Source organism: Sinocyclocheilus anshuiensis, unplaced genomic scaffold (assembly GCF_001515605.1).
Source record: "Sinocyclocheilus anshuiensis isolate Anshui unplaced genomic scaffold, SAMN03320099.WGS_v1.1 scaffold522, whole genome shotgun sequence".
NCBI lineage: Eukaryota > Metazoa > Chordata > Actinopteri > Cypriniformes > Cyprinidae > Sinocyclocheilus > Sinocyclocheilus anshuiensis.
Window position 1 is genome coordinate 1,823,145 of NW_015544185.1, and position 23,941 is coordinate 1,847,085.

A 23,941-nucleotide genomic window follows, 5' to 3' on the forward strand; every position below is an offset into this window, starting at 1 on the left:
TGGCCACGGATTTGCGGGTCTTGTCTTTTTCTTGCAGGACCCTGTAGGTTACGGTACTAAATTAGTTTTAATCATTAAATCACCACCATAGCGTCTTGTCTCCATTGGCAACACGCACGATTTGTGTCGATTGCAAGTGACGTCGCAGGTATCGGAGAGTGCAAGTGGTGATTGCAAGTGACTTCGTAATTTAGTTTCTTTTGTCTTGTCTTCACCACCTGGCTATACTGTTGTAAAATGTTGAGAGATTCAAACAAAAAGTAATCAATAAATAGAACAAAATAAAAAATAAAAAAGACTGCAAGTGACGTCGCTAGCGGAAGCGCAAGTGTCTGAGAGTGCAAGCCTGAGAATGCAAGTCTGAGAGTGCAAGCGCCAAGCTGCAGCCAGACCCTTCTCGACTTGAACAACCACCTAGCAACCACCCAGAACACCCTAGAAACCACATAGCGACACCAAGAATTTGCATTGGTAAGTACATTGCATGGTTAATTCACAATGTAAAAATCAAGTTTAGGCCCATATGGCAAATCATAATAACTTTTTTTATGTACCAATCTTAAAATTGGTACATGCAAAATATATATTTCGTTTAAACTCTGAAATTACACAATATATTACTAAATATGCATTTTTCTTATGGCCACTTTTTGTTTTGTTCTATCTTCTCCAAATCTATAAAGTCTGTGCCACTATACAACTGTGCCCTTGAGCAAGACATGTAACCCTGGACTGCTCCATGATGAATTGGTCATTGTAATAATTCAACTGTATAAAAGCATCTGCTAAATAACTGTTTACTCTCTCTCTCTCAGTCTTTTTCTTTTCACAAAATGTGTTGCTAATGTACAGAGTGCATGCATGTTTACATCCGACCAATGCCAAAGCCAAAGACTGGAGATTGAAGCCTCTTGTCTGCGTGTGTCGTGTCAAACTGAACCACTGGAGAGGGTTTGCAGGGGGGAGATGTGAGGAAACTGCCAGATGGTTCTTATCTTCATGTCCTTCATTAGGGAAATAAAGAGAGACACCACTGTCTAAAAAGACGTCGGTGAGCCAAGCCGTGATGCTTCCGCTGCGTTCTCATTGTTCACTATTTTCTGCATGGATGTCAATCAAATGAAATTGAGAAAACATGGGAAAAGATACAAATAAGAAATGAAGGCCAGATACTTCTATAATGCTCAAATTGAGAAGTGTTTTTCTGCTCTGTATATCTGAATTATTACGTTTTTTAAAAGTAATTGGTTAGTTATATAAAAACACATTCAAAATAAGTGTTTCAAACAATTTTGCTGTTAAATTTATTTGCTTATGTGCTTTTACTATATAAATAGATATATACTGTAGATTAGACAGACAGACAGACAGAGAGACAGATAGATAGATAGATAGATAGATAAGATAGATAAGATATAGATAGATAGATAGATAGATAGATAGATAGAATATCTAAAGATAGATAAGTCAAGTCAAGTCACCTTTATTTATATAGCGCTTTTAACAATACAGATTGTGTCAAAGCAACTGAACAGCATTAATTAGGAAAATAGTGTCAATAATGCAAAATGACAATAGTAAACACAAATTTTTCAGTTAAAGACAGTTCATCATTGAATTCAGTGATGTCAACATCCAGCTCAGGTTAAATAGTATAGATAGATTAGATTTATCCTAAAGCAATGCATAATGATGCAGAGGAAAGATTCTATCAGTCATCAAAAAATTAGATCTAATGCTTTGTGACTATTCTGGAAAATCAGTGGTAAATAAACTGACTGATCTTGCCACAGTGCATCAAGATTTATTACCAACTGGTCTATATTTCAGTCTCGTTCTGCTGAAAATATGCACATAGTATGATCCACTCGCTATACACTCCTAAATAATAGATAATACTAGATAAAAACAATGCTATTTTCTAATATAATTTTTTCCATTTAGAGCTCAGATATGAAGTTTCAGACTCGTTGTAACACTGTTCATTCTGGGAAAGTTATGCATGTTTAACACTTAGAAGAAACATTTATTGTCTCAGTCACTGAGTCAACATCTGTTCTATAGCATATTTAATTTTCTATAAAATATAATAGCAAACATGATATTATATACAACTACTACTACTTGGTAAAGTGTCATTCCAAAATCACACACAAGCCTATTATATACAACTGATCCACTGGATGAACCCTAAATGAACCTTTGGAAACAAAGTTTTCATGCAGGATGAACTGAAGCCTCAATAGTCGTAAAAACAAAATGCCTAGGATACAGCAGGGCTAAAAGCACTAAACTGCAACAAACACCACCAGTACCAGAAATTGTCCCGCTCCATCATTTCACTGCATTTCATCTTGCTGTATCAAAGTATTTTCAGATGGTGACAAAATATGCGCTATAACTCACTATTGCCTCTGTATCTACACAATATCACTATACTCCCCAAATGCACCAAATAATATTAAATAAAACATATTTAGTCTTGTTCCAGTATATACTTAGGGATCATTAAAAAAAATCACAGTAGCAATCTGGAGATGACAATCAATCACAGTAATTTATGAGAGAAATCTTCTATATTTAGCAGCACTGAAGTGATGCTGTAAGACCCACTATATCACATATGGATTCATCAACACAGCATTTTCTAAAGTGAAATTATAATGCCAATTCTGTAGGATAAGTATCTGATTTCATCAGGATGCTAAATCACAACAACTAGAACATAGTACAGGAATGTATCATATTAAAATAATAGGTCAGGGAAAATCGCTGCAACTCACAGCCTCAAGTAACGTATTACTGTTGTTAAATGGTGACAACATGTTCAATAAATACACACTGATTCATATATTTAAAAAAAAAATCTAAATAAACAACTCTTTGCAAGCTGAAATATTACGGTTGCCAAGTAATGTAGAAGTCCTCACATTAATATAGAATTCAACTAATAATCACACACCTCTACACTCTTTATGTATATTCACATAAATAATAGCTATATAAATGGCTTTGAATCAGGCTCATCCAATCAGATTTGAGAGTCAGAACTATACTTTGCATATAACAAATAAACATTTGTGTAAACAAGCAATATTTGGGATTAGTGCACATACTGAAAGTACCATGGCACATGAATTCCACTACCATGGTGAATATAGAAATACTTGAAAGAATACCATGGTATGCTCTCAGAAAAAAAAAGATACAAAAGCTGTCACTGGGATGGTACCTTATTTACCCCTAAAGTGAACATATTAGTACCTAAATGGCATATTTCAGTACCTTTTGAAAAAGTACCTCTCCACTAACAACTTTTGTACCTTTTATCTGAGTGTACATGTCCATAAACTATAGTGTTTGGTACTTTTTTGTAAGTGTATAGTTGATTATTTTGCAAAAAAAAATTTATAAGCAGACATGAAACACAAATGATTAAAAAAAAAAAAAAAAAAAAGTTCTTACCACTTCGTTTTCTTGCAGCTAACGTCAATATAAGCGTCTGACAAACAAGGGAGACGAGAGCCAAAAGTTGCCAATGCATCTGGACAAGCAACAGGTTCCGTAACATCTGCCTGAAAGACTGCCTCGGAAAGAGAGCCGGCCTCCTCTCTGCCTCATGGAAACTCATGGTTAATAGCCTGATGCTCACCCTGCCCACATCACCTGATCTCCACAAACATCTGTCCAATCTACCTTTCAGCTGTTGAGTAATTGTGCTCATTTCAGGTTGTCATTTTGCGTGTATTCCACCTTTAATGTCACATACCTGAGGCAGAACTCAAATTTTTACCTTTTTGTCAACACATAATCCTTAGCCTAACTAATTCATCCCTTTATATTTAGATGGTTTAGAAGATCTAGGTTTATTTTTCTAAACACAATGGAATACAGATTGCAGTTTGCTGTGGTTGTGGTGCTCTGCATCGTGCAGATCTCCTTCCTGTTCTCCGGAGCTTTGAGGTTGGGTTTGTTTATTTTATCATATAAAGTTGAGGGTATCATTAAAGATCTGTGGGGAAAAAAAGAAAGTGAAAAGAGTGAGCGTATATATATATGAAATACATCTTGTGCTTGCCATCTGCAGTTTTTCATGGGGCTGTCTTAACAAACAGCAAATGTTTCACACAAATTCAGGAATTAGACTGAAAAATGAGCAGATATAAACAAACAAACCAGTTAAGTGATTAACCAGCTTTTGTGGGTAATTAGGCTACTGTTGCTTCCAAATATTAGTAAGGGGGCTGTTTACAACATGTTTTAAAACAAGTGCATTTATTTAAAAATTATTTCTTTTATACAATAGAAAGACTTTATGTCAGCATGTAAAAACATTAATGTACATTTAAAGTACTTTGAAATATACTATGATACCATATTGATGTTCTATAATATACAGTATGTGACCATGGACCACAAAACCAGTCATAAGGGTCAATTTTTCGAAATTAAGATTTACACAGCATCAGAAAGCTGAATAAATAAGCTTTCCATTGATGTATGGTTTGTTAGGATAGGACAATATTTGGCCGAGATACAACTATTTGAAAATCTGGAATCTGAGGGCGCGGAAAAAAAATCTAAATATTGAGAAATATATCGCCTTTAAAGTTGTCCAAATGAAGTTCTTAGCAATGCATATTACTAATCAAAAAGTAAGTTTTAATATATTTACAGTAGGAAATTTACAAAATATCTTCATGGAACATGATCTTTACTTAATATCCTAATGATTTTTGGCATAAAAGAAAAATCAATAATTTTGACCCATACAATGTATTTTTGGCTATTGCTACAAATATACCCCAGCGACTTAAGACTGCTTTTGTGCTCCAGGGTCACATTTGTTAAATGATTCATATTAGAATTATCAGATTATATTCAGATTATCTCTTGGTGATGCCAGAAATATTCTCAAATATTTTTACATGGCCACGGGAAGGTCCTTCCAAGCTTCTCTATTCTTTATTTATTTGAACCTATTACGATATATGGTGCAGTGATTTATCCAATAAGAATTATATTATTACATCATTGGGTCAAACAGCACTTTTGTTTTCTTTTTTTTTACACAAATTGTGAGACAAACGTGGTGTAACACACTTTTTGCGTTAAGAGGGTTAACAGACTTGTTGACTTTAATTGTCTCCTTTTCATATCAAGTGTAACTGTCCAATTAACAATTTAAACTGTTTTGGTCTCTTGTTTATTCTACACCTCAGTTAATTGACTAATGAAGAGAACTGAATTGTTGATTGTCACTAAAATACATGGACCTCATAAATATGAGGTCTGAATCCATAATTTAAGTTCATATTCATGTTATGCAACACATTTTGGCGCCTGCGCGTCAAAAACTCCAAAACAAAACAAAAAAACTCCAAGAAGAGTTAAAAATCATCATTTGTGTTCTACTGAAGAAACAAAGTCACCTACATCTTGGATGCCCTGGGGGTAAGCAGTAAACAACACATTTTCATTTTTGGGTGAACTATCCCTTTAAGACTGGTTTTGTGCTCCAGGGTCACATATGTGCTTTAAAGAATACCATGGTACTATCATTGGTATTCATTAAAAAGACATGGTTGTACCATGGTACATTTTGGTACTTTTCACAAGAGATTTTTTACATGATAGCACTTACAAATCAAGTACCAAAAAGAACTGTGGTGTACTTACTATGGTATATGGTACTATTATGTAAAAGGGATACTATAATACTAAAATTCACGTACCATGGTATTTTGTATGGTACTCCAATAGTCTTTTCAAAAAAGAAAAACATGGTTCTACTCGAGTACATGTCCTGAAAACATAGTAGTACCATTATGTTTTGTTAGTTTTTGTAAGTGATGTAAATTGCATGGTACGTGAATATGGTAAACATTCAGTACTGTGGTAAATGTCAAAGTAAAATTCATCAAATATAATACCATGGTATATTTCAACATACCATGATCTGATGATCTGAGTGACTTTCAGCAACTGAAATCACGTAGGCCTACCTTGTGTCATGCACACATGCAGGCTGATATCACAAACTCAAGGTTGTGAACTCTCGAATCGACTCTGTGTTTGATAACCGGGCTGAAAGTGCATGGAGGGAGGATAGGCGCCACTGCACTCATGACATCCCGCTAAATACACACCAGATGCGGTGGGTAAGATACTGGCCGTTCAGAGGCACGCCATGAGGCAGTGACACTACACATCTCCGTGGCGCTCTCTTCCAATCAGTGTAACTCCACTGGATTCAAAGCTCGCTGTCAGCCCTGGGTCAGTTGTGATGTTGGGGAGCCCGCTTCCCTGCTGGTTCTAGTTTGTTGATTGTCTTTGAGGCTGTTATGGATGTACTGAGAGGGGCTGCTCTCCTCCACGGCCTTGAAGTGCTCGGTACTCTCATCAGAAGATAAAGGCACAGACTTACAGATACATAACCGATATTACATACCATTCTTTTGTTTTAAGATTTTAGCATACCTTTTAACATCTTTAAGGAGTCAACTCACTTTTCCCTTTACCATTTCCTTTGATAGAGATCATGTTTTACATAGGACTGCCATAATGCATGCATTAATTTAAAAGAGAAGTTCATCCAGAAATGAAAACTGTGTCATTATTTACTCACCCTCATGTTGTTTCAATTCCCGCTGGATTAAACAAAATAAGATGTTTTGGAGAAATGCACAGCTCTTCACCATGAAATGAACGCTTATTGTGACCTTGGATTGAATGGACAAAAAAGCTTCAAAAGGAACCATATGTGCGCTATACAAGTGAAACATTTTTATATGCACAAACGTCACAAAATTGGGTAATTTTTAAAAAGAAAACTATTTCCCATTGGGAGAAAAAAACAAACATGAATAACAAATCAATTTTTATCTTATTTTTAAATGATCTTGTTTTAGGGATGTTTATAGAATTATACTAGAAAAAATTTCATTTTACAGTGCAAGTTTTTAGGTGGATCATATACAGTGGGTACGGAAAGTATTCAGACCCCCTTAAATTTTTCACTCTTTGTTATATTGCAGCCATTTGCTAAAATCATTTAAGTTAATTTAAAGTAAAAATATGCAATTTTACAATGGGAGAAAGAATATATATATTTTCTAAAAACAAGTAGAAAAACAAGCAATTTTGATTTGCAAGATGTTTTATCTTGTGTTTAGATATTTTTACTGGAAAACAAAAGATCAAAATGATATTACAGTGCAAGTTGTTTTATATTCAAAAAAAACCTTTTTTATATAAAAATATAAAATTTTTGTTCCTTTCAGGAAGATTGATTTGCCTCTGCCAAAAAAGTAAGATTTGCTACAGACTTTTAAAGTGGTAGTTTCATTTAATGCTGACCTGGTTACCTTCTTGTTTCCCTTTAGCCTGAACTCATTCATTAGTTCACCTTAAAGGGGTCATATGATGTTGCTAAAAATAACATTATTTTGTGTGTTTGGTGTTATGAAATGTGTTTATGCGGTTTAAAGTTCAACAAATCATTCAGGGACCAATCCACACTCCTGTCAGACATTTCAAAACTGAACATTTACAGTAACGTTTAATAGACGGTTTAACAATATTAGCTGACTGACAGGTTGAAGAGGTGTATGTAACGGTCTAGCAGTATCTGTCTGTAAAAGAGAAAGACAAGAAGTGGAGACTCACTCTGAGGTGCAAAGAAAAGAAGCTCAAGTGTTCACAGACTTTAGCTCAGATATATTAAGTAGCAGAGCATCTCAAACAAGGACCATATGCTCCACCTGGACTGTGTGTAATGTGCTCAACAGGACAAGAGCAGCCAAAGCACGCTAACAACATCTCACACTCAGCATGGATTCACCCTCATCCATCCATCCATCCATCTATCTATCATTGTATTTTATAGTTGCATGTCTATTGGCATGTTTTTAAGGCAATGTTTTGAAGATTTCGTTTGAAGATAATGTTTGATTTTACGACAATGCTACTTGCAACCACACTATTATAATTTTGTCATGCAGTAAAACCTTTACTAAGTAACCACAATTTATGGTTACAGAAATGTTTTTGTGTCTAAACTTCTGCAGATGTATGGCATGATGCTAGAATAACAAAATAATTATATAAATAAAATAATCTATGGAAGTACTAACTGTCAGATGACTCTCCATAATACAGTTTATTTGGATATTTTATCACGTGACTTGTTACTATGTTGTGATAAGTAGCTTCATGGAGCTGGTCTGGCTTTGATGTGCAACTGAATAGCTTGTTTTTCATGATAATGCTGCGTCATGTCTGGACCAGGACCTCATTAGGCAAACAGCTGAAAACCTTCACACATGGTGGCCTTATTCTCAGGCAAACCTGAACCTGTGTGGACAAACCTACTGAAACTATGAGCCCTTATTTTATGTATGTGATCTGAAGTCAACATATGCCTTCAAGACCGCTGGCTCTGGCTTACAGTAAATCCTCAAGACTATGAGAACTGAACTGATCTAATCTTTCCAAGCTGAAGACCTACAGTTTTTAACAGGAAAATGAAAACCTGTTTCAGGGTTTTCCTGCATGTCTGTTCACTGCGGCGAGAGGAAAAAGTGACAAATGCTAGAATGTTGTCAGTGGTTGCTAGGACATTGCTATGCAGTTGCTACGGAGGGATTGTAGCAGTTTGCAATTATTCTACAGCATTTTTTCAGGTGACTGCAAGTCAGGTGTATCATGTGCAATTTCCCAATTCAAGCTAGATTTTCTAAAAACAAGTAAAGAGTAAATAAATACATTTTACTATTGCAAGATTAATCCACAGGTGATTGCATATATAGCTAAAGATATAGATTTAGCACCTTCACCATAAATCTTTGAGATTTTTTCACATCTTATCATAAGCCAGGTAAAAATCATAAGTCAGATTGCTAATAAATGTAAAAGCATACCTCTATTCTGCACCTAAACAGCACGTTGGTTGCTTTAGATGTCGGTCAGACTGCCTCATGTACCGTTTTTGGCTAAACTAGGATGAAAAGTGGTCTAGTCAAAAGTCTAGTTAGACATTATATACTGTTGCCATGATTTATCACTTTTCATTAAAGCAGATACTTTTGAGTACACATATGACAGCAGTAAAGACTAATGTAGACAGGCAGTACTGTGTATTACTCTTATGCTGTAGTACAAACCTTTTTTGAAGGGGAGCCATGAATCATGAACCCTTGAACTTTGAGTGCCATCATACAGAGACGACACTGAGCTGACGCACAGGCTCTTGATTGCTGTTAGCATCAAACACACATCTGGAGGCCATAATGGCAACATGACAATTTTCAAAACTCCCTTGAGAGCCAATGAGTTGTTGACAAGAAATGTCAAGCTGTGACAGAAATGTTCTGCAGTGTGACATGCTATATAAATGATATTAAACAACATTTTTCTTATATAATTACTGTTCCAAAGTTTGGGGTCATTAAGATTTTTAAATGTTTCTGAAAGAAGTCTCTAATGCTCACCACGGCTGCATTTATGTGTTGAAAAATCCAATAAAATAGTATACAGTGAAATACTATTAAAATGTAAAATAATTCCTGTTTAAATTAATATCACAGGTTTATTCCCGTGATGCAAACTGAATTTGCAGCATCATTACTCCAGTCTTCAGCATCACATGATCCTTCAGAAATCATTCTAATATGACGATTTGCTGCAGTTCTTACAGTTCTTATTATTATCAAATTATTGAAAACAGTTGTGCTGCTTCTTCTTTTTGTTGTAACATTATAAATGTCTTTACTGACAAATTTGGTCAATTTAATGCATCTTTGCTGAATAAAAGTATTAATAAAAAAAAAATCTTACTAACCCCATTAAAAGACTACATGAAACACTCAAATTCACGTCAAACTGCATAACTATCCAGAAATTCACAGCGCACTTCATTGATCAGATTTTCAGTGTGGTTTATAGTTATATACAGCATTTTGTTTAATACAGTATTTATAGTTTACTAGAGGAGAAAGTCCCAGAAATTCTGTCAAAGCAGAAAATATCCAAGCAGTGAATCTAAGTGTTCTTTAAATAAAAGTTAAAAGGTTCGTAGGGCTCTAGTAAGAGCTGTAACTGAATGTAAGCAACACTGAAGCACTGATTTGATGGCAGGCCTGCTCTCTGAAGCAAGCTTCTGTGCAATGTGTTTTCAATGCACTGTAAGTCAAACCAGATGTTGATGTTATTGTTATTTTTAGCTTGAGAATGTCAAGTAAAGCCATGAACAATGAACTTTCCTTCCTTCATGATTTTAAAGCACATCAAAGATTAAAAAGCTCATTTGAAGGGATTTAATGCACTGCACTGTGATGTATATTATTGTTAAGAGTGATTATTTCAGCTTTATTACATAATGTTTACGCCCTCGTCCTATATGTAAATGAATATTTTAGCCAGTAAACATTAAATAAATAAATACATGCATACACAAAAGAAACAAGAAACGTAACTATTTCTAAATAAATAGCCAGTAAACCTTAAATGAATAAATAAATTATATATATATATATAAAACTCATATCAAAAGTCTCCATTACATGCAGGTGGTGACTGAAAGAAAGTGCTTAAATGTTACAAGAAAGTATTGTGAATGGTATTACATTGTATAAGGTAGTGTATAAATTAATTAAAAGCTGTAATACTTACATTGTGATCTTTTATAGGACAACACACTAAACTCCACATACAAAACGCCCAACATTTCCAGGCAAACAAACAAACGACCGTAATAATTCGAATAAACTCTAAAATATTCGGGTTAACATGTATGTAAGTAATATAACGGGTGCTATGGTATATCAGTTTCTGTTTGATTAGTGTCAAAGTGTGTTATAAATCAGATGCTTGGAATTATTTGAAAAACTATTTTCCAAAAGTGTCCCTTCGCTTTTAATGTCAGCGGAACGAAGGTTCAGTGAGTTGTTTGCAGTCGGGAATATTTCTGGTCGGACCTCTTCAGCATGACAAACAAAATTAGAAATAAACATTTGTGAAATTCAAGTTAAAAAAAAACTTATAGACCTTGCAAAACGCACGTAATATTAAAATTCAAACGAAATATTTAGTGTTACATCTGTGGCGTCCATACGCCATGCATTCAGAGTGAAGTCGCTGTTTATTTTCACACAGACAGCGGTTTGTTTTGGTTTCATTTCTTCTGAATATCACTGTTTAAAGATGGCAGGACTGGAGCTGCTCTTCAACTGCGTAGCAAACTCTATAACCTGTTCCCAAGATGCTCTGATTTGTTTTGTACACTGGGAAATAGTGAAAAATGGCTATAAATGTCTGGGCATTGGAGATGAGGTAAGTCAGTGGTGACTTTGACTGTTTATACGTGATAATCTGTTGCAAAAACTAGCAGGCATGTGTGTTTACTAAAATGTCATACAAAAAGACACTTAAGTCACACTTAACATGTCTGATTGTCATTGCATTACGTAAAATATCAAGCTAACATACATCTGCAGCAAATGGTTTACTAGTTTGTTTTGGTGCAAGGTATCGCAAACATTTGCCTGACTAGAAATGATCGATTTTCCATACAGCCTAAAGATGGAGAGAAGAAGTCAGAACTGCTTCCACCCGGCTGGAGTGAAAGCAAGGAGCTGTATGCACTCAGATACAGATCAAATGATGACAAGTCAAACCTGCTGCTCAAAGCCTTCATGGTGGATTCAACCCTGATCTTCAATCTAATGGTAATAAAGTTGAATTACATGCAGTTCAGTCATTACTTCACGGCCTATCATCACGGATGACAGATTAATGTCAGACTGAATGTTTTTTACACTTTTTTCCACATCTTTTGCAGGACCCCACGACAGAAAAAGTAACCGATCTCACAGTTAACGTCAGTGAGTATGTTGATGAAGCCAATCTGCAGACTTTTGAAAGGTTTGTGAACTGATTTGGCGCAGCTTCATGGTTTTTATGCTCTCCGTCATCAGTGCAAACTGTCTGAAATGCTTTTACACCATTTTCTGGCCTGTTTTTGACCTTTCAGGCCAGTTTCATGTTAATGGGGTGTTATATGTTGCAAATTTTGATTTCTTTATTATACGTTACATTTTTCACAACACAGTCATGGGTTAGGGGAGGAAAATTATAAAAATTATATGCACAATGATGCAACATTATTTATATTCGTGTATATACAATTGTATAAAGGTTTGGAAATGTTTATATTTTTGAAAGATGTTGATAGTTTTCATTTGCCAAGCATGGCTTAAATTGATCAAAAACATTAATAATGTTGCAAATTTCTGTTTCAGATAAATGCAGTATTTTTTCAAACTTTATGTTCATCTGAGAATCTTCAGTGTTTGAAATCACTTGCGTCATGACATTTTTACAAAGATCATTTATTTTTTAATTCATTCATTCATTTTTGCCATAGTGTTCTGGACATATTCAAGCTCTTTCTCTAAAAAATGCTAAATGCCTACGTATTTGGGACAGTTTCAATATCATACGTGTTCTCTAGCCATCATAAATCACAAGACACATCAATAAAATCTGGATAGATGAATCAAAAAGAAATGTATACATGTTCTAACATATCCATTTTGCTCTTTCAGTGTGTTTAAGAACACAGACGAGCTGATCACGAAGCTAAAGTCCTCACTGCTGCCCCCTAAAAAAGAGGAGCGTCAAGGAAAGACGGAGAAGAAGACAAAAAGCGAAAGAGTCTCAAACTTAAGGGACCCTCACAGTGATCCTCTCCTGATCCCGACCAGAGGCCCTCCAAGCAGACACCCACCCAACTGGTGAACTTTCAGTGTCTCATTCCTTTATCTCATGCAAATTATAGATTGATTTCAGGGGTGTCAACTTTTAAAGGGAATTTTTGGGTCATTTTGAGATGCAGTCTGTGGAGATTTGTATAGCACAGTTGCCCTAACAGTACTCGAGCAGCCAGCTGTTGCCATGGTAACCGCCCCAGGTGATTTCAGCTTCTGTTCGGAAACATCTGTTTGATGGCAGGTGAAAATATGCACACTGAATAATTTGTACTGTTTAAAAACAGCTAAAATATGAAATAGGAACTTATTTAGGATAGTCAGTCCCCTGTGTTTATGCTTTCATGGTCTGTATGTCCATGATTTAAAAAATGCTGAAGTACAAAAACAAAACATTTACTGTTAGTATGATGAAATAGTTTTCTGATTTCAAAGGATTGGATAATTATCTGCAGAATGAAACTTTTCTGCAATAGAGTGCATTAGTGCCCATCCAGTTTTTCAGTGGCGCTGATTTTTTCCACATTTTTTTTCCATAGGGATTTTAAAAGAGTCTTTGTTAAAGAGTTATAAGCTATGAACCAAAACAACCAGCTATGAGGTGAATCACAACATTACAAACTTTAATTTGAAGCAGAAAAGTATTTGAAATCGGCCAAAAAGACAAAAGTGCAAGACTGTACTTAACGGCTTTAGTAAGGGAAAGAGCTACAATCCCATGAAGCACTGCGAATGACATAATTCTATTTAAACCAATGTTGAAAAATATAAAACTATTAATTTAAAGTTGCTGATTATTATCTGTAGAAACAATATATTTGAAGGTTAAATATGCATATACACATACAGTGGTGTGAAAAAGTGTTGGCCCCCTTCCTGTTTTTGAAATTTTTTGCATATTTGTCACACTTAAAAGATTCAGATCATCAAACAAATTTTAATATTACACAAAGATAATGCAAGTAAATACAAAATGCAGTTTTTAAATGATTATTTATTTTATTAAGGGAAAAAAGCTGTCCAAACCTGCCTGGCCCTACGTGAAAAAGTAATTGCCCCCTAAATCTAATAACTGGTTGTGCCACGCTTTGCAGCAACAACTGCCTTGATTCAACAGGTCTGGCAGTAATCAGGTCTGGGTGTGGCAAGTGAAATTTAACTAAGCTTTCTAAAATAATGTGGTTAAGTGCAGTTCTTTCATGATTTAACAGGAGGGGGCAATTAATTTTTCACGTAGGGCCACGTAGGTTTGGACAGCTTTTTTCCCTTAATAAATGAAATCATCATTTAAAAACTGCATTTTGTATTTACTTGCATTATCTTTGTGTAATATTTAAATTTGTTTGATGATCTGAAACGTGTGACAAACATGCAAAAAAATAAGAAATCAGGAAGGGGGCCAACACTTTTTCACACCACTGTATTTAAGTATTTAGATAGTGTAGGGAGACCGACTCGATTACATAATTAGCAGTGTTTCATTGGAGTTCCTGTTCCCTGCAAGCTCTTTTGGTGCAATTTGCTGGCTGTGACTCTGATTGGTAGAATTTTCTGTACAAGCATCATAGATAATGTAGTTTTTCACCATGCTTTGGGATTTTGAGGGTTTGTTTTGTATGTGTGTGTGTGTTTGTGCTATGTAGGTTTCAGCTCATGTCCTCTTTCTTATTTAATATTTAGCAGTGTGAGTCTAGAGTGAGAGCTCTCACTGCTGCGCTGTGTCTATTTTTTGAAGCACTGAGGGTTTTGTGTGTCTGGCGCTGCAGACTGTGGACTGAGAGACAGGGTGAGAGATGCCCTGTGCCAGCATCACTTCCATCAAAAACAGCCAGTTTGGGGGATTTTGTAAAGTCTGGTTGGATGAAACCCACTCAAACATTTATATATTTACTAGGAAGGAGCCATGAGAGATCCGGCCCGCGTTCTGATTCTCTCACCTTCATTTCCTGTTTTCTCTGCAAGTCTTTTTCCAATAAAAATCAGATAGAATAGCAAGAAAGATGGCAGAAACCCAGAGATGGATTTAGGTGTTTGTCTTCCACTAAATCTATCTTTGTGTAAGGGCTTTTCACCTTTTTCCACTTCCCCTTCCTGGGTTCACGGTGACCCCTATCAGATTCTTTATGATGTCAGCGATTTATCGACTTGCTTGTGGGCATGATGTAATTCAGTCAAACATGTTTTTGCTGCCAAGCCACCGTCTCGAGTTCAAGCCAAAGAGCCTGTAGACTTTCAAAACACTGAGCTGAGTCACACCGGCAAATGTTGTGCCACAACACCAAATAATCATCTATATACTGAAAAATGAACAATCGATCAAATCAACAAAAATAACGACCTTTGATGTTGTTAAAAACTGTGTGTGTTTGGCTGTTTGCATTATGATGTCATTTTATGGCATTGAATGATGCAAAAATGCCACAAATGCTATATTATATGTGTGTATATATACACTGTCATTCAAAAGTCTATCTATCTATATGTGACCCTGGAGCACAAAAGCAGTCTTAAGTCGCTGGGGTATATTTGTAGCAATAGCCAAAAATACATTGTATGGGTCAAAATTATTGATTTTTCTTTTATGCCAAAAATCATTAAGATATTAAGTAAAGATCATGTTCCATGAAGATATTTTGTAAATTTCCTATTGTAAATATATTAAAACTTAATTTTTGATTAGTAATATGCATTGCTAAGAGCTTCATTTGGACAACTTTAAAGGCGATTTTCTCAATATTTAGATTTTTTTTGCACCCTCAGATTCCAGATTTTCAAATAATTGTATCTCGGCCAAATATTGTCCTGTCCTAACAAACTATACATCAATGGAAAGCGTATTTATCCAGCTTTCGGATGATGTATAAATCTCAATTTCGAAAAATTGACCCTTATGACTGGTTTTGTGGTCCAGGGTCACATATGTATGTATGTATATAAACAACAACTGTCACAGCATTTAACTGATATTCAACTAACCAGCCAACAGAATAACTAACCAGAAAATAATGAACACAGGACTGCTAAAACTAATTTCAAGAAAAATAAAAAATGTAATTTTGAAAATGTTAAATGCGGAAATAAAAAATGTAAGACTTCTTTTTAATACAGTGTAACAGAACGTTTCTGAAATGTCTGTCTTTGTGTGTTGTTTTTTTTTAGGCCTGACCCGATGGCTCCATTTGCTGCCGGCGGTGCCGATCTGGACCCTTTCGGGTGAGAGATCCCATCATTTGTAAAAAAGTCATCTTTAAATGCATCATGCATGTTGACCTGTAGATTACAGAAGTATTTTTGGACCACCCTTATGTAGAATAAAACAGCTGGGGGAAAAAAATGCTTGGTTTGCCCTCTTAGAATAACAGATATCAAAGAATATTTATGAACTCAAATGAATAAGTGCACCTTCAAGGAACGACCGTGCTCACTGAATTATTAATTGGTCTTGTTCTTGGTTCTTTCTCCAGGGGAAGAGCAGGAGGGATGATCGTCGATCCATTACGTGCCGGGTTTCCTCGCTCAGGGTTTGACCCCTCCTCTGGTATTCCTGGAGTCCTTCCTCCCGGCGCTGTGCCCCCTGGTGCCCGCTTTGACCCCTTCGGGCCGGTTGGGCGACACAGGCCTGGGTAAGAGCTTTAATGGGATCTTTACAGTTTGAGTTCAGATGTAAAACTGCCATTACCTCATTTGACATCATATCCTCACCTCTGATAAATTTGTTTTGCTCTACCTTTCAGGCCAGACCCTGATCACATGCCTCCCCCAGGATATGACGACATGTTCATGTAGACGCACTAACATCCTGTAGTTCTCGCTGTTCTGCAGTGATATGCACTTTGTGTTTGAATAAACTATGTTGTGGTCAAACATAACTACTCTTAATAATTCTGTTAAAGAATTATTATTAAAAATATAACACCGTTGGTTTTCATTTTGAAATTGACAAAAAAATCACTGATAATTCCATTTTTTCTATATTTTCTTCCTGTCTGCTCTTTTTTTGCTACTGACTCATTCTGCATCGGTCAGTTAAACTGCTTTTATTCTGTCCCATTTCTCCAATGTGATTGATATTTTTGTGATATTAAAGATATTGTTTAAAATGCTAAAGTCTTATACCTGCTAAAACAGTCAGATTTGAGTCATTCAGGTTTGCTATTAATTTTCATTGAATGAGGGACCCCAGCCATATACTATTGTTGTTTTTTCTTCATATTTTGAATTAGATTTAATTTTTTATATTTAGCTTTCACTTTAATTTAAGTCAATGTTTTAGTAATTTTGTTGTGTTTTTGTCTTTTTTATTATTAGCTTTTAAATTAATACCTTTTATTATTCATTTTTATTTATTACTTTTAGTTTATTTTAGTACTTCAAATTAAACTTAAACTAAAATGATAAATGTTGTCTTGGAAACTACTGAAATAAAATATTAATGGGTTTTGGTGCACTTTCACATTTTCTTCAGAAGAGTACAAATATAGTATAAATGTGTCATCTGAAATGTTACAAGTGCTTAGATTTGTGTAAGGGCTTTTCACCTACGAGTAATTGCACTGAATGCTCTCCAGTCTCTTTAAAGTATCAGTAGATGAAAGCAAAGCTTCTGGAGATGGTGGTTTCAGTGAGAGGAACGTGGTGAAAGCAGCACCAGCAGCAGATGTAGTGGAAATCAATGCCTGTAATGGCCACAGTGAGTCATGATGGCCAAATTGTCAGTGACTGTCCTCTACTGCCAGAGATAAAGACACTCTCGAGTGTCCTTGAAGCATGACTGCACTAAAAATACTGTGAGAATTAAGTGGCTATTTGTTTAGGGGTTTTAGAAGATATAGAACTGAGTCACGATAAAGAAAAAAACCTTTGTGCTTCACATTTAATGGAAAAATGTGTACCACAAAGTGCCCAAATACACAATTTAAAACCTTTTTCACTCAGTTGCTAGTAAATTTCAACTAGAGAAACGCTAAGTAACACATTGAATTAAATGTACATTTTTGAAGTAGAAAGCCTGAAGTAGTATTTTCTTGTAAAATGTACTCCAATAATCTGTTTAATTTACAACTTTTTACACTTACATACATTTGATCATTCTGTGTATTGGTTTATTATTTAAAAATGAACAAACCTGTTTAATATGAAATATTTTGCTTGAAAAGTGTGCTTGTGCTACCTTTTTTTTATATATATATATATAAAATAGATGTCACTGTTATCTTTTGCATGATATTTACACATTTTCCAAGTGTGGCTTAAGTATCCAAATACTGTACCATGCTATTTTTTTTTAAGTTCTTCGCTGTTCCATGCACATGAATGAATAAAACGGGTATAGCAACAAAAGGATTTATTTCACGCATGGAAACTATAAAAAAGGTAACACATTTGCCTTGAATATACATGAAGTGGTTACAGACTTAAAATGCACAGCTCACATTGTACACATGCAATTCAAACACCCCCGCTCTCTACATTAAAAAAACAGAGCGATTGGCCCAAAAGTACTGTGGTACTGCATTTCATTTGAATACATAAGCCTGTTTGGCCCACACAAGTATTATGCACATCATTAAGCCTCTACAGTGTTAAGAGAGCTGCGTGTGTGTGTGTTTTCTAGGAGCTCTTTATAGCCTGACTTCATGATTAACCTTCACAGATTGTACAATGATGATAATTTAGTAACAAAGATGAGCAGCTGCTTCTAATCAGCCCAAACGACTACGAGCCCTATTATTGTGCGCAGACAGTAGCATACTGTCATACTACACTTAGTATTTCTGCAATATGTGCACATTTTCTGTATGCATGGAATACCCGGATGACCTACTACATGTTGCAGTACACAATATGATTGAAATATTTATTCAGGAAATGACTCGTGGTTGCATTTATTTGATTAAAATTACTGTAAAAGCAGTAATATTGAGAAATATTATTAGAATTTAAAATAACTCTTTTCTATTTGAATATATTTTAAACTGTAATTTATTCCTGTGATGCAAAGCTGAATTTTCAGCATCATTACTCCAGTCTTCAGTGTCACATGATCCTTCAGAAAACATTCTAATATGCTGATTTGCTGCTCAAGAAACATTTCCTATTATTATCAATGTTTAAAACAGTTGTGCTGCTTAATATTTTTGTGGAAACATTTAGTAACATTATAAATGTCTTTACTGTCACTTTCAATCATTTAATTCATCCTTGCTGAAAAAAAGTATGAATTTATTTACAACAAAAAAGAAAAGAAAAAAAATCTTATCGAGTCCAAACTTTCTCAATACAGTGACTTGCTCAGTTCAGGTTGTCCTCTTGAAAAAGCATTACAACATTTCCTAATGTCTTGAAATGACACGGACATTCATTTAGGAGCTTGTGCATGAGCAATGTGACCAACAGCACAGATTTGGTGTAATATAAATGCTTAGTGTGCTCATTACTAGATCCTCTGTGCTTACAAGACAATATTTGACACAATTGAAGATGTGAAAGCAATTTACCACTTTCCCTTTTTCTTGTACCTTTACATCACACCATAACCAACATCTTACAGTTAATAAATGACAGATGTTTACTATAATTTAATGTTGTATCAAAGAAACATTACAACTACTCCATTTCACTTTAAAAAGCACTTAAGTGATGCATCAAGCGAACACATCACACTTTATACACCACCAACTATTCAAAGGACAGTAGTTCAAACAATCTTTAGACTTTCACTGCCATAGTACATATATTGTGTAAAGAATATTTAATATGTGAAATAAATTATAGGTATGTGACAATATTCTCTCTCTCTCGCTCTCTGATATAATGTGCTCTCATTAACCATTGTTTAGTGTATCAGTAAAAAAAAATCTTACTTTGTGTTTTCTTTTTAAAGATTCAAGCTAATAACATTTATACATGTGAAAAAAAAATCATAATATCCTTTATTCTAGTGACTCCAAAGGCTCACTTGAAGAACTTAAACAAGTGCACTTTTGAAAAGTCTATTAATGCAATGTGAATTATGCTTTCCCCAGCTTTATATATTAGTTACCAGTTTGATTGAAGGAATAGTTCGCCCCAAAATGAAACTGTACTCACCTTCAGGCCATCCAAGATGTAGATGAGTTGTTTTTTTTATCATCAGAACAGATTTGGAGAAATGTATCATGACATCACTTGCTCACCAGTGGATGCTCTGCAGTGAATGGGTGCCGTCAGAATGAGAGTCCAAACATCTGAGAAAAACATCACAATAATCTACAAGTAATCCACACCACTCCAGTCCATCAGTTAACATCTTGTGAAGAGAAAAGCTGCACATTTAAAAAACAAACAAATCTACCATTAAGGTGTTTTAACTTTAAACTCCTGGCCAAAATATGAGTCCATAATCCATAATAATGCTTCCTCCAGTCAAAAAGCCATCCACTGTTGTCCTCTCACTTTAAAATCCATGACATATTTGTTTAGAACTGTTTTGGCTTGTAAAAGGTGCTTGATCTGTGCATATTTCTCTCCTGATTCAGATGACTTTTTAACTGAAGAAAGCAATATTATGAATAGAGAACTCGTATTTAAACAACGGAAACAATAGTTTGAAGTTAATCATGGCTTAATAATGGATTTGTTTCTCACGAACAAACAGCTTGTGGATTACTTTCATTACTTGAACTGGATTATTGTGATGTTTTTCTCAGCTGTTTGGACTCTCATTCTGACGGCACCCATTCACTGTAGAGGATCCATTGGTGAACAAGTGATATAATGCTAAATTTCTCCAAATCTGATCCAATGAAGAAACAAACTCAACTACATCTTGGATGGCCTGAGGGTGAGTACACATACATTTTTGGGTAAACCGATTCTTCAATGCCATTATAAAGCTGTTCTACACTGAGCAATATACTTGGTATGTATTTTGGATACCCCACACCTGGAAATATAGCACTGCAGGGTAACCTTTACTACATCTAAGACATGTAATACATCTGCTTAGTTTTGATTACAATCTTGCTTTTGAACAGTGTACTTATAGAAAACAGCTACTACCTCAGCACACTCTTAAAAATGCTGGGTTAAATACAACCCAGCGCTGGGTAAAATATGGACAAACCCAGCAATTGGGTTGTTTTCAACCAACAGTTAGCCTGAATGTTTAACCCAACCTTCTGTGCCGTAATCCAACTGCTGGGTCAAAACAACCCAATCGCTGAGTTTGTCCATATTTACCCAGCGCTGGGTTGTATTTAACCCAGCATTTTTTAGAGTGTAGGAAAACCAAACCAAAGTAAGGACAGCTTCATCTGGGATCAAGTACATATGCTTATGTGCTATAACATTAGCTTTGTTTTAAAAGGGGGGGTGAGCATATTCTTAAAGCATACAGTAGCATGTATCTGTTGTGTTATTGTGAAGACAACAACCTTGTAACCTGAACATTGATATGGAAATATATATTTCTCTACTGGAATCTAATGCATATTGCACCATTACAGTAAAACTTCACATTTTTGTTAATTGTTAGCACAAATCTACTATTTTACCATATTGATAGATATTGTAAAATAGATATCTTATTTAAAGCATTCATATGTCTATTCCCTTGGTTGCGGTACATCATCTTCTACTCCAAAAACGTGGGTTGATGACAACGAGTAAGTGTGTGACACATATACAAAACACGAACAGTATACAAATACAAACAAGCTTAAATGTGTTCACGGTGAACTTTTGTAACATCTTAAGGCATATTGCATCCTTGGATAATAATAGCTTACTCATAGTGTCTATAGTGATGTTATAGATTATACAGACATTTATTTCAAGTTTTGTAAAGTAGCTGATGGTGGTTTGTTCTGCAGCATGTTGAGTTATTATGACGCTTCACCATTGTGCTTTCATTCAACAGTCTTTTGAGTTTTTTGCTTCTCTTTTTGCACTGTCACTTTCTGTGTTTTTGCGTGTTTGCCTACAACTTGGTTAATATGATGACAGTGCTTGCAAGGCAGCATGAACAGGTTACTGTATATGAAAACATCATATTTTACCCCAGAATTGAAAGGAGAAAATAAGAATGTATATTTTGGCACAAAAGAAAATGAAACCTGTTTTATAGAAGTTTTTGCATTGTGACAACATTTTTTAGTGATGACATTTTAAAACCAAAGACAGTACAACCATTGCTACTATGATGTATAAATGTACAGTATATATCATTATTTTTCACATTATAGTAAGGAGTCATTTTTTGTGGTAAAATGAGAATGAAGATGAAATGTCCTTGACATGTTTCTTTTTTTTTAGCTCAAAATTTGTTTTGATGATTTTTTTTTTTTTTTTTTTAAATCTGCCACTAACTTTAATTTTTAGTGTTTACCATTGAAAATCTAACCGACAGATGGCACTATTGCAATATTAGCAATTTTTTTATTTTTTTATTGAATCATGGTAATTTTTTTCTGTTGAACCATATATAGTCAACTTATGCAATGATACGTGTTGCCATGTCCATCTATTATACGCAATTTGGGATTGTTTTTTTTATAGAGTTGCTTATAAATATGGACAGTTGTGGGATGCCATTTTTAGGCTTATTTTATACCCAATATACCCAATGATGAGTAAAAACAGCTTTTTTCCTTTTCCAGGTATATGTGAATATGAAAGGATGTAATTAAAATACATTTGGCAACTGAAGTGATTAATCTATTCTTTATGTAATCTATATATTTAGTTTTCTCTGTTGATCAATTAATTATTAATTAAATTATTATAATTATTTTTTTTTAAGCAACTTGCTTATCTGCAGCTTGTTTTTTTTTTTAGACCAAGTTTCTTTTTTGATGACTGGCAACACAGTAGACAAAAAAAAAAGTTATGGCAACAGCAACCGCGGCTCTGATGAGGTGTTTCATTTACAGATTTTCAAAACTTAAACTTACCTAAAACCTTTATTTAAGCTGCCTTGTGAGCACTATTTCCGTTTTGGACTGCAAATCTACAGGTTTTTCAATGGGATTCGGTTGTGCTACGTGTTTAGCATTCCAGAAGGAACCTGATTACCGTTCGCAGCGTCGGTGGTGGTGTTCGGTTCACATTCCACAAGCGTCTCCCTCCCATCTCCCTCAGCTAACTGCCTCATCCTCATATTAATGGATCCGTACGATTTCATGGGTCTTCTAGCGAGAGTCCTCCGGCGATACAGTTCCCCTTTGCATATAGACACCATTAATAAAATGGATAAGAGCATTCCTCCCAAAGTGAGCAAACCAAGTCCCGCGATAATACATTTGTCGAGGTGAGAACCGAGTTGTGCGTAGTACATCTCCAGTTTCTCCATATGGCGTGCTGTCACTTGGTCCGGGTTGACTTTAGCCTCTCTTGGGATCGTGTAGGCGATTACCACTAATATGATTCCGCTTACGAGGAAAATTAGTGCGAAAATGAACCCGTAGTCCACCGAGTGGCCGTTATACTCGAGCTCAGGTTCGTCTTCGGAGCGCGGTGACGGCACTTCTCTCTGAATAGGCAGCCGATTCGACTGAGAGTCGATGGACATGAACCCAGGTCCAGATGTTCTGGAGGTAACGCGAATCCTCGTTCCCAGATCCTCATCCTCGAACGACGCGTTTTCGATGCCAGCCGCGGGCCTCGGTCCTGAAGCCTGAGTAGGTTCTCGTCTGCTCCTATCCCCCAGTTCACGGAGCTCCACTGCGTTCAGAGACTCCATCGACACTCAACGCTTGCACTCATGTTGAATCAAATGCCTCTTGTTTCACCTTGCAAAAAAGAATGTAGCACATATTATACGTTTTGTACAGTACAATAGATGTCTTTGAAATGTTTATAACACCAATTAACTCAGATCAGTTCAGATCCAGAGTCCGATCCAATGAACATCACTTTTCTCAGGTGTGCTTGAATTTTTTTTTTCCTAGAAAATTAATCTATCACAGAATGGAACTCTTTGACAAAAAAAAAAAACCTCTTTTAAGAAATAAAACATGACATCCTGTAAACAAAAGACCTGTACTACTGTAAAACTGCTAAATGTGGTTTCAGTACTAATCGCCATACAAACTGTGTCCAAAACTCAATCAGGTTTGTAGCGTATTGACCAATCAGAAAGACACAATGCACAGTAAAAATGGACTCTTCTCTAATTAATTCATAGGAAAACCTTT

The 23,941-nt window shown here is 35.3% G+C and overlaps 3 protein-coding genes across 4 annotated transcripts in view; 1 reads left to right on the plus strand and 2 right to left on the minus strand.

The window, feature by feature from the left end:
* Positions 1 to 3,544, minus strand: part of rspo4 (R-spondin 4) — a 9,051-nt gene extending 5,507 nt beyond the window's left edge. The window contains exon 1 of the mRNA XM_016496718.1: positions 3,466 to 3,544. Within this exon, the coding sequence (XP_016352204.1) occupies positions 3,466 to 3,544 (79 nt within the window). The remainder of the gene's footprint in view (positions 1 to 3,465) is intronic.
* Positions 3,545 to 10,959: 7,415 nt separating this feature from the next.
* On the plus strand, positions 10,960 to 16,636 carry LOC107696432 (proteasome inhibitor PI31 subunit-like). The gene is made up of 7 exons (XM_016496750.1): positions 10,960 to 11,331; positions 11,574 to 11,726; positions 11,840 to 11,922; positions 12,606 to 12,794; positions 15,927 to 15,980; positions 16,232 to 16,390; positions 16,502 to 16,636. Exons 1-7 carry the CDS (start codon positions 11,203 to 11,205, stop codon positions 16,551 to 16,553), a joined length of 819 nt encoding a protein of 272 aa, XP_016352236.1. The 5' UTR covers positions 10,960 to 11,202; the 3' UTR covers positions 16,554 to 16,636.
* A 6,029-nt stretch (positions 16,637 to 22,665) lies between these two features.
* The window catches only part of LOC107696433 (transmembrane protein 74B-like), a 3,639-nt gene continuing 2,363 nt past the window's right edge, over positions 22,666 to 23,941 (minus strand). The window contains exon 2 of one of the 2 annotated variants that reach the window (XM_016496753.1): positions 22,666 to 23,536. In XM_016496753.1, the coding sequence (XP_016352239.1) occupies positions 22,786 to 23,487 (702 nt within the window). In that variant the 5' untranslated portion in view covers positions 23,488 to 23,536 and the 3' untranslated portion in view covers positions 22,666 to 22,785. Of the gene's footprint in view, positions 23,705 to 23,941 lie in introns of both variants that reach the window. The other variant, XM_016496751.1, reaches the window with a different exon arrangement.

Coding starts and splice junctions, on each gene's coding strand:
- LOC107696432 (XM_016496750.1), top strand. CDS start 11,203: ATGGCAGGACTGGAGCTGCTCTTCAACTGCGTAGCAAACTCTATAACC. Junction 11,727..11,839: donor CCCTGATCTTCAATCTAATG/GTAATAAAGTTG, acceptor CATCTTTTGCAG/GACCCCACGACAGAAAAAGT. Junction 15,981..16,231: donor GCCGATCTGGACCCTTTCGG/GTGAGAGATCCC, acceptor TTCTTTCTCCAG/GGGAAGAGCAGGAGGGATGA.